This window comes from Gymnoscopelus microlampas (genome assembly GCF_963454915.1).
Source record: "Gymnoscopelus microlampas genome assembly, chromosome: 13".
NCBI lineage: Eukaryota > Metazoa > Chordata > Actinopteri > Myctophiformes > Myctophidae > Gymnoscopelus > Gymnoscopelus microlampas.
In genome coordinates this window covers 14409579-14425176 of record NC_139950.1, presented here as the reverse complement: position 1 = coordinate 14425176, position 15598 = coordinate 14409579, and the positions used below count along the sequence as shown (strand labels likewise).

General features: G+C 40.0%; 1 protein-coding gene across 2 annotated transcripts; it reads left to right on the top strand.

Moving 5' to 3' along the window:
• Positions 1-350: 350 nt before the first annotated feature.
• LOC311058963 (rho GTPase-activating protein 19-like) lies at positions 351-14107 on the top strand. 2 transcript variants are annotated; one of them, XM_084076523.1, is made up of 12 exons: positions 351-428; positions 2637-2742; positions 3135-3279; positions 3898-3978; positions 5735-5944; positions 6595-6821; positions 7304-7390; positions 8118-8183; positions 8638-8844; positions 10161-10256; positions 11368-11484; positions 12012-14107. In XM_084076523.1, exons 1-11 carry the CDS (start codon positions 373-375, stop codon positions 11482-11484), a joined length of 1398 nt encoding a protein of 465 aa, XP_083932649.1. In that variant the 5' UTR covers positions 351-372; the 3' UTR covers positions 12012-14107. The 2 variants fall into 2 exon arrangements, with proteins under 2 accessions (XP_083932649.1, XP_083932650.1); XM_084076524.1 differs by having other exon boundaries at positions 11368-11488; positions 12017-14107.
• Positions 14108-15598: the final 1491 nt, after the last annotated feature.

Here is a 15598-nt window from a genome sequence, read left to right as displayed (position 1 = left end):
CCCCCATCTGAAAGATTTTTTGTGCCAGGGAGCCAGATTTGTGTTGTTAGAATGTTACAAAAATATTCCAAATATTCCACATGTTATTTCAAGAAGTTTTGAAAATAGCAGATCTACAAGCTCACCACGCATTCCGATGCGAGTCATGCGACGCCATGTGAGCTTGTAGACCTGCTATTTTCAAATAGCCGAAGTGCTCATGTGGCCATATCATAATAGTGCTGCTCACTGCTCATAGTCGCTTCTTTTGGGCTTGTTTTCATAGACCTGGTTGCATAAGCCAAAAGAAGAAGACCTGGTTGCTTGCTTATGTTTCTCACAAAATCTGGCAACACCGCCAATGAGGAAAACAGCGGAACATTCAAAAAGAACATGGAGGCTCCAAACAATCTGCAGCACAAAGACAACAAAACAATACAAAACCAAAGGTACTGAATACTGACGATTAACGTTCATTGTTTGGGATAATAACTACGTGTTGTGTTTACCGTCTAATGAAATGAAACCACTGGAGCGTATGATGAGACACTAACTAATGTAACCAACAGCTGTTGAGCTACAGCAGCTAGCTAGTTAGTTAGCCTGAAAAGCTAACACGTTATCTCTGGTCTAAAACCCTATAACTCTATAACCCTGATTGATCTACTATGCAAAACATCATATAAACAGTTTGAAAACAAAAACATATACAGTAAACAGTTCGGGGGCGGGTTATAATCCCATATCTATAACTCTTATGTTTTTTATGTTATGTGACATGTACGGGTTGCTTGACCACACATGCTAAGAATGTTATTTAAATAGCATGTTGGTTCTGGGTAGCCCTGAAACATGACTGACTGACAGTCATGGTGCCATGTCCCCCCGGTTTATAGCGGTGTTCGATTTGTTTACATTGCCAACTCTCACATGTACTTAAACGTTCAGATTTCAAATATAAAGTCCCTACCCCCGAGCCACGGATGTTACAAGGCGATGCGGACCGCGATAAGTACCCGTATCTCCCGTATTGTTCAATAAAAAGCATTTTAATCCCATCGCCGGCCATTAACTTTTTTTTTTCTTTTTTTGTTGTTGTAATGTATCAGAGTGCAATACACCTCCCAACCATTAGTGTCGCATGGTTGAAAGTATCAGCGACAATTTGGAGAAAATGGCCGGCGATGGGATTAAAATGCTTTTTATTGAACAATACGAGAGATACAGGTACTTATCGCGGGTCGCATCGCCTTGTAACATCCGTGGCTCGGGGGGTAAGCACTTCATATTTGAAATCTGAACGTTTATGTACATGTGAGAGTTGTCAATGTAACAAAAATCGAACACCGCTATAAACCTGGGGGACATGGCACCACCATGGCTAGGTTCTGGGGTGCTTAGCCCAGTTTAATTTAAACAACCCATCATGATTTGTGTGCATGGGGATCTCATCTTAAACAACTCAGTGCTTAATGAGTCTTCCAGTTTAGTAGACCTTGTATTGTGAATTCGTACTTTCATGTACTGTTGTTCTCATGTCTTACTAAATAAAGTACATCAATCAATCAAAACCATTAAGACCTGAGGTCGAAAGGTCTTCTAAATCCTAACAGTTTTCTGAAAAACGTATCTGTATATATCAGTGGTTCTCAAACCTTTTCATGTCAATATCAAAATATTTTATTCCAGGGACCCCCAGAAGCAACCATTTGAGTTAAAATTGTTCACTTTAAAATAATATATTCAAAGATTTGCACAAATTGTCATGGTTTTTCAAAAATAGCAGATTTGAGCTTGTATATCTGCTATTTTTGAATAGCCAAAGTATAGAATAAGGCTTTTTAGCTCAATCTAAAATGACACAGATGCTATCCCGGTTTTATTATTTCAGCAGCTTTTCAGCTAGAAGTTATCCCAATGAGAGAATGGTAACATCTTTAACTCTCTCCACTGTTATCTCGCCACCTACAGTGTAGAATTGTGTACAAAATGTAATGGAAAACTAAAAAATATTCTCTATGACACAAAATCTTTTAAAATGAGGGTGCGTTGCCTAACATCTGTCAATCTGGGGGGTCCTTGACATGAAAATGTTTGAGAACCAATGCTTGCTAGGTTTGATTTTTATCTGGTATCCAGGTCATTTGTAGCTCTTAGTATGAGCTATGATCGTAGATTACTATTTCTATGCACTTGATGTAATTACACTGTGTTTACCTTGCTTACTGTTAATCGCTCTGGATTAAGAGTGTCTGCTAAATGCCTAAATTTAGTTTTTCCTTTGCACTCTCTCTGACGGGTGGAAACCTCATTATATCCTTTTCAAGATTCAAATTTAAAAGTAGTACTGCAGATCTACAAGCTCAAAACGTGTTCACGCGGCTTTTCGACCTTGTAGATTTGCTACTTTTGATGCTTTTGTTCGACACTGTAGTATGATCAAGTAGGGTGCTTATTTCTAAAAAAAACAAAAACAAGTTTGAATATGGAGATAAGAGGTTTATTCCCGACAGCGACGATATGGTCATTTGTCTGACTCTGGATAAGAGCATCTGCTAAATGCCTTGAAAGGGATTAGACCAGCTTTCTCATCCCACTTCTCCCCATTGCTCTCTTTCTCTCTCCACCCCTCTCTTTTCTACTGTATGTGTCAACAGCAGCACAGTGTGCATTGTCAACCATGAGTCCGTAGGCTCCCCCATGAAGACGGTGATCTTCAACCCAGACTTCTTTGTGGAGCGCTTGAGACACGATTGTCCCCAGGTAGGCCTGTCGCAATTATTAGAGATAATCGCAACTATGTTTGCATAATCGTCATAATAGTTTCCCATAATGTTTTTAAATGTATCTGTTGAACATGTTTCCTACATTTTCAAAAATAGCGGAAATAGCAGAAATACGAGTTCACAGCGTGTTGTGAGCAATTCCAAGTATACATTAAATATGGCCTGTTTTAGCCATAATACATTATTTATTTTGATTACATTTTGATTCGACGACCTTTTTGTTTACAAAGCCTAAAAGAAAAAAAGTTGAAATGTAATTTTGATTTATATGTTCCAACATCCAATACCAAAAAAACACAATAAAACCGTTAATAGAAATTATTTGTAATAAGTACAATTTCATGATGGTGACAACATCCCTGTCCCCAGGCGTTCACTGACCTGGTGCTCAGTAACATCACCCGTCTCATCGACCTCCCAGGGGAAGAGTTTGCTCAGCTCACAGGGGAAGCTGCTCCCAGGCTGCCCTCCCACACTGGCTTCCTGCGCTCCTTCAACTTCCTCAAACGGAAAGGTTCGGCTAACTAAACCCATGGATTAAAGTTCTCAGTCACTACGACTGATTTCAGTCATTTGGATTCCATAGAAGCCAGCATGTCTTCTATGGAAGCATGTTGCGCAGCAAAAATAGCCGATCTACAAGCTCTCAATGTGTCTGCGGCGCACTGAGAGCTTGTGAAAATGTATTTTCTTTGTAGTAATCGTCCACAGTCTCAGATCATTTATCAGCGTGTTCCATTTTGTCTGCTCATTATTCCATCTCATCACTCCCAATTTCACTGTACTCTCTCTTGATTGGATACAATTGGTATCCCTATCTGAAAATGTATTTTCTGTTTACCAAAGAGCTGGAGAGATGGGCAGACCTCTGTTGCTGAACAAACACTCGAGCAATGATTGCTATTGGAATATAGAGAACATCTCACTTACACTCTAATGGAGGACAATTTAGTCATCATGCATGTGCATTTCCCTACAGTCTGTTTCTGATCTGCTTGTGCCTAGGCACCACAGCAGCCAGTGTAGATCAAGCGTGGGAAATTAAATAGGTGAAAATATTAGGAATTGTGTAATTGCATCTGTCTTGTCTGCTACCGTCTGTAATTACAAGGTGCCATTTGATGCCTTTCAGATAAAGGAGTGGTTTTTGGTGCACCGCTAACTGAAGAAGGAATAGCACAGATATATCAGCTTATTGAATACCTGAGTAAAAGTAAGTACTGCTTGTATCATTGCTAGGCCTGTCACAATTATTGCATAATCGCCTGATTGCCATTATTTGAGCTAAAATACAATTATTTTCTATTTATAAAAACAGCTGGAGGAAGTGAACAGAAATACCATGTTCCCATCATTATTTCAACCTCTTTGTGAACACTCTTTAAACTTTGAACCACTTTCTACCTGGTGTACCTATTTTTGACATTTAGAGACAAAACTTTCCAAAAACATTCATTTCCAAAATAGCTACAAACTCACAACACATCACAAGGCAACTCGTTTATGATCATTTTTGAAAGTACTAAATTAAAGTGTAATGGCCTGTTTTGTCCATAGTAGTACTAGTACATTATTATTTTGATTATTGGTGCCGCCGGTCATTGTCTTTGTATACTTAATTAATAGGCTTTTTAAAGTTATCTGTCCTATCTGCCCTGTTACAAAGCCTAAAATGCAAAGAGAAAAATAATAATTGGCAATTATTTTTATGACACTTATTTTTGGACAACAAAGATGTCATGATAACAATCATGGCCTCCTCTTACAATTGTCACTCTGATAATAATATCACTATGGATGTTCAAGGCTCCGTCATCAGTCTTTGCAGCTTAGTATTGCAGTAGTATTGATATACATTTGTCCATGGACCCCCATCTGAAAATGTTTTGTGCCAGGGACCCCCAGAAGAGAATATTTATGTTAAAGGATAAGAAGAGGAAAGTCCACACACTGTTCTCAAGCTCCAAAAAACGTTTATTTATGCAATGTTTCGACCTTCTAGGTCTTCATCAGACAAATATTATAATGACAGACAAAAGCATCATATATACACAAACATTGGCTAATGATGATATACAACACCTGGGAGTCGGGTGTTTTTTTTCCTCCTCCTGACTCCCAGGCCAATGTTTGTGTATATATATATGATGCTTTTGTCTGTCATTATGATATTTGTCTGGTGAAGACCTAGAAGGTCGAAACATTGCATAAATAAAAAGTGAGGTTTTTTTTAGCTTGAGAACAGTGTGCGGACTTTCTTCTTCTTATCCTTGATTCTTCCCTTGATGTCCAGCACCTGGCCTAAATGCAGGCGTGGGATGTGCACACAATCTTCAGTGTGAAGATTTATGTTAAACACATTCAAAATAGAAGATATAGCGCTGTGACCTTGTAGATGTCCTGGTTTTGAATACCCAACATCTAAATAGATAAAGTGGTTAAAACGATTGTGATGCTATGTTAACTACTTTAGCTGGGAACCCCCTCAAAGACCCCTGGAGGTCCCCGGACCCCACTTTGAGAACCGTTGGCTTATTGTAATGAATTAGATGAAGAACTTGGATGACAGGGTGAGAGATGGCGCGAGTGAGCATGAGCTCATGCTCTATAAACGGAGGGGAATGATGTCACATGCTGAAAGTGGAGTCGGGTAGCCAACGCTTGAGTCAATAATTTATCTGAAAGCACTTTACTCTCGCTCTCTCTCTTCTTAAGCCTACTTTATACTCAGCCGTTTGATGGTGTGCCTCGCCGGAAATAGACGATCTACAAGCTCACAACGTGTCGTACCAGACCTGTCCAGACTACAAAGTATAAATAACACTTTAGCTTCACTCACTCTTGCCGACTTTGTCTAGCAATAGTGCTTCCCAAACAATGGGTCGCGGACCCATTTTTATGGGTCACGAGTAAATATCAATTTTTCCTCTGTGTTCCTCTCTCCATCCTTCCTCCCTCTCACCCATCAGACCTCCATGTGGAGGGGTTGTTCCGTGTGCCCGGCCACAGCTTGAGGCAGGCGGCCCTGAGGGAGATGCTGAACACCGGGGAGGAGATCGATCTGGAGACGGGCGACTTCCACCCCAACGACGCGGCCACGTTGCTCAAAGCTTACCTGGGAGAAATGCCTGAGCCCCTTCTCACTCACAGACATTATCAGGCCCATCTGAAGATTGGGGGTATTTGCACATGAATCCATATATGCATACACTACTTAGTTTTCCACTGCATATAGTTACCCCTCAATGTAGCTGGTCGTGACAGGTCATCATAGCGAAGTTCATCCCTCTGCATATGGAAGTTAAAGCTGCTAAAGTTAAATGCTGTCTAGAAATGGTCTCTATTTCACCTGTACAGTCCATCAAAAACAATTTCTGATAACATTTTAGGTGAGAAATAGGCCATGTTGATTCATTTCTCATTTACAATGGCTAGTTTCAAAGAGTTAACAGTATTGGGGATCTTCCATGCAATAATGGGGAGTCTGTCATGACGCTAGTGACAATTCTCTCTGACCAATAAGTAGTGTGCAATGTTTTCACATTTTGGTATCACTTCAGCTCACTTGGATTTGAATGCAGGTGATACCAAAAAGTATCTTTTGCCCAATGGAAAACAAATGTAATCATGTGGATTTTGGGAACTACATGGAAACGGTTTGGCTCCAATGTGGATCTCGGACTTCATGTGAAAAGCCTGCGTAAACGTCAGTCATCTGACATATTCATGACGCATGAATCTTTTTTTTTAATCCATGAGATTGGAGGACAACTCCACTGTGGTTAAAGTTGTTAAAGCCTAACTTTGACCCCTTGCTGCGTTTGTTCAGAGCTGACTCGGTTCGATGACGAGGGCAATAAGACTGATGTCCCCGATAAGGAGCGTCGGATCGAAGCCTTCCAGCTGCTCTTCATGCTTCTGCCACCAGCCAACCGCAGCCTTCTGAAGCTCCTCCTGGACCTGCTCTACCACACGGCCCGCAACCAGCACGTCAACAAGATGTCAGCCATCAACCTTGCAACCATGTTCGCGCCGCACATCATCTGCCCCAAAAACGTAGGTCCCGAGGACAATTGGTTCTTTAGACTATAGCTCTGTCCGATGGCATGCTTACTTACTGTAGTCTCTTTAGTAAACAGAAAATACATGTTCAGGTGTCAACCTGTACAAAGACCATTTATCATCTTCAATGTTATACTGTAGTGTTCCAATTTTGTCTTCATTTTTTTTGTTTCATCACTTCCTGTTTTATCCTGTATGAGGTCTCTCTTCTGATTGGAAAAAAAATTGTATCCCGATATACTGAACATTTGTTTTCTGTTTACTGGAGAGATGGAGAGACCTCTATTACTGAACAAACACTCAAGCAATGATCGCTATTGGAATATAGAGCTATTTAACACTTGTTATTTAATGGAGAACAATTTAGTCGTTATGATAAGGAACGTTAATTTGTAAGCACACATGCGTGTGCAAACAATGGCATGAATGCAGCGATGTACCTTCTCACTCTGTGGTCATGCTTGCTTGCATTACAGATGACCGCCAGCAGCCTGCATGGAAACATCCAGAGACTGAATAACGGCGTAGCCTTCCTCATCAAACACTCCCAGAAACTGTTCAGGGTGAGTGCTCTGTAGAGATGACGATAATCGTTATCGTGATAAAAAAATATATATTTTAATTTATTGTGAAATTGTCCTCCGTCATACACTGTGATCAATTAGCTTTAATTTTGCTGGGCTGCATATCCAGTTACTATACTTAGTAAAACTGACCTGTACCTGTACCTGGTATACTCTTGTTTCACTCTACACCAAATCTCATCAAAAATAGCAGATCTACAAGCTTGTAGATCTGCTACTTTTGGCTAATGTTTCCGTCAGAATATGGATCGATGCTGGGGTGCAAGTGGTTAACAAAAGCGGCTTTTTAAAAGTTTTAATCATATTTTGATTATCACAATAATATCGTTTATAACAATTATCGTGACATGAAATGTTCATCTCATCCCTAGTGCTCTCCTATTTACTCGTTCCAGAATCACTATTTTAATCCCAGCACTTTGGACAGATTAAATATAGATTCTAATATCCCCACTTTAGGTTTTATGGATGAGGGAATGTTTTTATATTCCCCGTTAGAGAGAGCCTTCATTTGTTATATTCCCATGGCTACCTTTCATACAAAGATTACAATGAATGGTTTAAATGAATTGGCATCTGAAAGAACGATGGAAGAAAACAACGATAACGTGCACATTGCAAAAATCTATTATATTGATGTAGTCGGGTGTTGACGGTTTGGCCTTTAAAAGTGAACTTTTGATTTGATTGTTCTGTTCTTTCTAAGGCACCCGTCTATATTAAAGAATACTCCCAATTAATCTTCACCGGGTCCAGAAACCTTCAGTCACAGGTCAGTCTCTCTTCCCCTACCTCGCTCTCTCTCTCTTTTTGACTCACTCACTCACTCTCTCACACACACACAATGCTGATTATGCTGTAACAGCCATTATGGATTGGATATAGTGGCATTTTCTTCCTATTTCTAACTTCAATATGCGACGATCGCTCTACCATACAGATAATGTTTTATTCACTACAAAAAAATACATAATAGAGTAAGTCTGTTGGTGGGTTTTTATAAATAATTAACCTATGAAAAGTTTTAACAAGAGCTTGTGACTAAATAACCACATTGTAAAACAGGTTATTTTTTTCCATTTCCTGGAAAGTAACGGTTTTGGACATGCAAGGTAACCCGACAGCAGCGATTTTATACTCAACCGGTGTGATTCTTACAGCGGATTTGATTTATTTCTCTCTATTATCATGTGTCACGTATTCCTCATGGTCTCTCGCCCTCCTAGGATGACCTGGCACTGTGTGCTGGGAGTGGAGGCAGAACCCAGTCTGTTGAGGACGTGGTGCCAGAGAGCGTCCCCGCCTCCTCCACCTCCGTCGGGACAGGAGGAGCCGGCGTGGGTCAGAACCACACGGCCGCCGCCCTCAGGGAGCTGTACCAGCAGGTCAGCAGCATGCCCGAGTCTTCCAAGAAGAAGAAACTCATCAGACAGGTGGGTTCACACTCTCAGGTCATTCCTTAACTGAAGAGCATTAGAGCAGTGTTTCCCAAACACTAGGTTGACACATTTTTATCCCGGGGGCCCGATGCAAGGAGGGGGGTGGGGGCCCTTTTGCAAATGGCAATATAGGTGGTGCTGGGTGCCATAAATGTATTTCGTCTGCATACAGCCCAATGAGCCCATATGGTAAAGTCTATCTATCGCTAGAACAAACTACTACATGTTTGCTCCTAACTGAGATACATAGGAAACTTTCCTCCACTACTCTTAAGGAAAGTGTGACTGTGCGTGTGTCTCAAACACCAGCAGACGGCATGTGCAATGTGCGTAATGCATCGATGGACAACAACATTGTTTATTAGACATTATCAAAATTACTATAATTAGTGCTTTGCAATTAGCCTATTATTATTAGAGCCGGTCATCACAGGGAAAGTGCTAATCATCATTGTAAGCCCTCTGCTCCACACACTATCAGCTGTCACATTCTCTCAGAAAGCTGCACTGCAGTTAGAGCTGCCCAATGTCCAACTATACATTACATGAAGGCTAAACACAGCATGCAGGGTATAAATTAAAGCTAAGCGCTGCACGTTCTATATTTGATGTACTGATATGATTAGTGCTTTCTTTTAAGGCGAAGTCCTTTATAAGGCCGGAAAAATCCAATGTATGCAACAGGTGATTCAATGGACAAGCTAGATGGTTCAGTCTGTTGTCATGTATAGATGCACTTCCCAGTCTATTGTTGCTCATTTCCAGTTTGCAAAATGATTTTTCTCCACTGCATTCTGAGAGAACATTGGAAAACACACTTTCAGTGTCCCCCCGCACGGGGACTTGCAGTAGCATCCGTTTGTGAAAGACATTTTTGGTAGTTTTGCTATATATATTTTTTTTTTCTCTGCTGTTCTAGCTTCTTTTGGGCACCACCGAAGGGATATTTCCGCTTACTCATTTTGAATGATCCGCTGCCATGTATGTGCTACGTGACTACGTACTGCTTCTATCATAGTCAGGTGACAGGTGACAGCCTGTTGTTTGTTTTGGAAGATTCGTGATTTTGGACTACCATCTTTTCAATTACATTTAATTTATTTTTTAACAACATATTTTTCTTTTTTTTTTTTTACTGTAAGAAGGTTTGTATCAACGCTACGGGCGGGCGGGCCCCCCTGCTGACCCCCCCCCTCCCCGTGTTGCATCGCTTGCTACCCCTCCCTTACGCTCACTGCACATAAGAGAGGCAAATTCAACCTTATTGAATGTGTGTTTGAAAGTTGCGTCCATCTCTTTGTGTTTTGCAGTTTGAAAAGCAGGGCTTCGGGACACCTGTACCTGACCCTGAGTCGCCCTTCAGCAGGAACCATCGGCGTGCTCGCTCCTTTGGCGGAATTATGAAGGTGCACTGACTCGACTTATTTTAACCAAGCTCCTCCGTACAACTGCACCCACTGTTTGCAATTCAATTCAAACTTTATTCCAGACACTCCATAGAGTACATATAAATATTAGACAAAACACATAAAATACCTTTAAAATAATTATGTTTTCACACCATCTTTTAGATGTGTTACGTCAACGTGGCAGTTAGTTAAAACAGTGGTTTTCAAAGTGGGATCTAAGGACCCCCAGGGGTCCTTGAGGGGGTACCAGATGGTTCCCACTCAAAAGAGTAGTTTAATTCCACGATAATTAGATTAACTTGAAATAATTACAATTAAAAAAAGCATGTATGCGTGACTGTTCTAACAATACCTATGTCTCAACTAAAATTGTATTTACTAGACCATACCCGGTGAAGGGCGCAGACGAAAGTAGTTGCAAACTTGGGGTTAATGCATGTCCTGTCGCGCGGTTTCTCCCCCGCGCGTGTCCCGTCGTGGCGCCCCCCCCCCCCCCCCCCCCCCCCCCCTTCGCTCCCGTCGCGGCACCCCCCGGCCCGCAGTCACCCTTCCCCACGGGCGGATATATATATATATCAGCGCGGAGAATGGCGTAGGCATGTTACTCGCCCGCCCCGGGTCCGTCTGGTGTGTTTACTTTCCACAGAAAGAATTGTGCTCAGAGAGTGGGCGGGGTGTCGGTGTTGCCATGTCGGCGTACTGTAAGCGCTGTAGGGGCAATGTTGGTGGTATAGGGTTCGTTTGGTTTGGCTTCGTTTTCATAGACCTTGCTGCTTGTTTCTCTCGCGAAACCTGGCAACGACGTATGCGCAGTTTGATCAAGAGTCCCCCCAAGACACCACCGTGAGGTTACTAGAATTATAGTAGGATAGAGCACATTCTAAGATGACCAAAGCCAACCAAAGTGCTATACAACACAGCAAGAGAACAACAATGACACAGTAAAATATACAACAAATACATGCAGCAATTGAATACAAGGTAAATATGCACAGTAGAAAACGGTGAGGTGGAATCTATGGTCTTGGGGTTTCAATAATGTAACAATTTTTCATACACAATTTTAACATTTACACAATTTAATCTAATTTGTGTTTGTGTGAACCAGAGGAGAGTGTTGGGAAGCCAGACATCAGTGGAGAAAAGACATGTCAGAGAGGTGTTTCCTGGACCCCATGGTTCACCAGAGAGCCAGGGAAAAGAGAATGTCAGCTTTGACAGCTGAGTGAGTATGACCTCTTTACATGACCTTATGACCTTCACCTTAAACATGTTGCTGCATTTGAATGTCTTAAACTGACCCTACAGGTGCTATAGGGCCCTATAGGCACTTGACGCTTGGCACAATGCCGGAGAAGTCAATGGCAGTTAGATTCAAGACAGTGTATTTGTCACTCATTTATAAATGTACAAGCAGCGAAATGTTGGAGTGGTGGTGGTGAGACACGTTCCACAAGAATGTGCCTAACAACACCAACTTGGAGCTGGTGAGGTTTTTATTCCTACGCGTTTCGAAGATTAGAAATCGGGGCAAATTGTTTGCTGTTGTAAAAAAAAAAGTAAAATAATGGCCAAACGGATACAGTATATATGTGTATATCACCCCTTGGGTATATCAGTTGGACTTAAAACATGACACAAAATATGTCAAAGTAAAAGGCTGTGTTCTCAATAAGACTTTAGTTGCTAATGCTGTTTTTAATTAGCTCAAACAACTAACTTTCTTTTCTTCTTTCTTTTCATTTCCCATAGGAAAGAAATGGATTATTCTTATCTTAAAAGGATGTCCCTTTCACCACAAAAGGTTGGGGATGCTTTCTAGCATATAGGGTAAGGGTTTTGAAATGTGATATACTATTAGGTCAGCAAGAAGACACTTTTAGCCGTTCTTTTCTAGACCACAAACTGTGAATTTAACATAGTTGGAATCAGAGATTGTTGTTTGTTTACTGAGTTTGTACAAAAACTGAGTAGATATGCGTTTTCCACTGGGTAAACTGGTGCTAGATTTAGAGATTCCTAGAGAAGTCAGGGATTTCTAAAACGTTGTTGTTTCGAGTTCATTACCATTTATTACTAGTACTAATTTAATTCCCTACTGAAATTACTATAATACGGGAGATTTGGCAGAAGTTCATAGAGGATGTTTTATATTTGAGCAGAAATAATAACAATGTCCACTTATCTGTGAAGCCTGATTTATATTTAACTGCCCACCGGTGTTGCACTCTGGAAATAGCCATTCTACAAGCTCACGTCACAATGTGAAGCCTTGTGAGATTGTAGATCGGCTTTTCTAGGCACGCGTCACAGCCGTATGATAGACTAAAAATTAAGCATAACTTATCCCCCAGATTTGACTTGATTTCCTCCTCAACAAAATGAGAAAAAGAGATACATGAGATTTGTATAAAGGGGTGGAAGATTTGCTCATGAGCTCAGAGATCTGTAGTCTGATGCATGCAATGTATTGGTAGAAAAGTTAATGTGCAGTATATCTTAAGACTGCGGTAATAATTTAATTTAGTTTTGCCTGTTTAAATGCTTTATAGTGGCTTTTGTTATGTGAACATAGTTTACATAGACGGTTTAATTTCCTGTGAGACATACTGCTGATGGACTGATAGACTGTTGCCATAGAATTGGCTGTGAATTCAGTCATTTCAAGTGCCTTAAATGCCTCATTACTATATAATATGAATGCTGCATCTGTATTTTGCTTCTTTTATGTAGGTTTGACTTTGTATAGCTTCTTTTATATAGGTTTGACATTGTTTTTTATATAGTGCATCTGTAGCATGTACATGTTGCCTGAAGCCACATTTATATTTAGTCGTGTGACTGTGTCGTGCGCTGAAAGTAGACCATGTACAAGCTCACAACGCACTGCGGACATACGCAGTGCGTTGTGAGCTTGTACATGGTCGCCTATTTTTAGCGCACGACACCATCGTATGTTGGAGCATAAACCAGGCATTAAGGCAGTTCTGGGATCAGTTATTAGTCTAATTTAAATGACAGACCGAAAAGTTGAAGACTGAAGAGAACAAAGTACTGGTACTCTCTTTGTGCAAGTGGTGAACTTTTTTTTACACTTAATCCAAAGTCTTAAGCTGTCCAATGCTGTGATGTAACTGTTAAACTACTGTTTTTTTTATTATTATTTTTGATATATACTTGCTATGCATTTTACTTTTTTATTTTTTTTATATATATATATAATATATATATATATACTTGCTATCCATTTGACTGTTGTTATTTTATATATACTTGCTATGCATTTTACTTTAATGGACAGTTGTATTGCTTGTTATATTGACTCTTATTGATTTTTTAAAAAGAATGTAATATCTCCAAATGCTCAGCTATGCAATATTGACCACAAGACGTTAATTTAAGTGTTCTATTTCTTGGCTTGTTCTTTTTTTTATGTCAACTGTGACGGAAGGTTAATCTGCTGTTGGTATTTAATGCTGGTCTTTTATTGCAGGGAAAAAAATACACCACTAATTTATAAATCAACTGTCAGCTCCGATATGTAAAAAAATAGGCCCATCGTTTAAATCAGGTGTTTTCCAATGGGAGTGCAGTACACGTGCATACGTATATGCACGCATGCACAAAAGCTCTCCAAGCACCTTTATTTATTAATACAGTTTTATTTTGGATGCAACAAAAACATATTGAGGTTGTATTTCAGTATCAGCTTTCTATTTGTTTTCTGTTACATTTGATACCTAAATAATATGCTAAAGGCCCCATGGCCTTATATACACTTCATGTAGGCTGTTACTAATGCAAATGTGAAATCCCTGCAATATACCTTAATTAAAAGACTGAAGCTGTCTTAATGGTTGTAATTGTTGAGTATGCATGCAATAGTAGAATAGCTGCAAGTTTTTAAAAATGAAATTCTGATCTGGAAAGAATGAAGGATTCTGGAGGAACATGTCTGTACATGTACTTCAGTCATTGCTTCTATATTCCCCTCATTTGTGGTCTATGTGGTCTGGCTGTTTGCAGCAGGAGCTTGCAGTTCTTTTCACCACCTCAGGGTGGGGCTGTCGAGAAGCAAATGGCTGTTCAATATTGGGGCTTGCTTGAAACCCCGGGCTGATTTTGTAGTTTGCATTCAGTGGTGGTAAAGGTAGCAATACTGCAATGTAGAAAAGTAAACTTGAGTAAAAGTACAAAAGTATTGGCATCAAAATGTATTTAAAGTACCAAAAGTAAAAGTACTCATTATGCAGAATGTCCCATTTCACAATTTATGTTTAAAATGTATTAAAATCTTTTGAAAATAGCAGATTTTCAAATGGCACATAGGGCTGAAGTTATGTAATAACCAAAATCTACAAAGTAACTAGTAGCCTAACTAAAGTTTTCAAATGATTGTGGTGGAGTAAAAGTTCAACATTTGACTCATCGATCTTAGGTGTTGATTTTCTTTTGTAACAAAAAAAATGGCTGGGTTTCCGAGGCTAAGGTGTTGATAACCTAACTCTACCAGATGGAAGAAGCTTGCTTCACTCACTGGTACTGACGCACCTAAAAATCGAACCCGCCAATTATTCATTTGATTAGCTGCAGCTGAGTTGCTTACATCACACTGTTATCAGCCTGCCATGGTTTTACCCTGTTGTAGTTATTAGCCTGAAGTGGAAAACGAACTACAAAATCACCCATAGGGTCTCTTGCCTGCAGCCTGAGCCAATATCACTCTTCATGGTGTCCCAAGGTAAGAATGGTCCATGTCTACTTGGACCAGCTAAATAAGTAGGCCTACAGATACGGTAGGTTGGTAACCTGACCTCATGTTCATGTTGGTAGCCTGACCATGTTCATGTTAAATAAGAACAGATAGGTTAGTAGTCTGACATCTCATGTTAAATAAGTACATATATTATATTTAATATAAACATTACTAGAGGGCGACAAGACGTGGATGTAAAGAACACTAACATGTACATAAATGTTACTGACGTAGGCCTGTTCAACCAGTGGTGGAAAGTAACTAATTACATTTACTCAAGTGCTGTACAATTTCGATTTCTACTCGTTTATATGAAGTTTTTGCGTAGTGTATATTTGTCTGTACTTAAATATTTTTGATGAATTGAATACAAAGGACCCCAATAGAAACAAGCCATAGTGCTTTCTTGGGTTTAAAATCCTCTTAACTGACCTTGTATTGAACTGTACTTCCCTGTGCTTGTCTGTTTGTAGCTTTAGATTATTATTACAAAACATACATTAACCACTTCAGCCCTATTTAAACCTTGGGTATTTGAAAATAGCAGATCTACAAGCTCACAATGTGTCATGATACCTAGCGC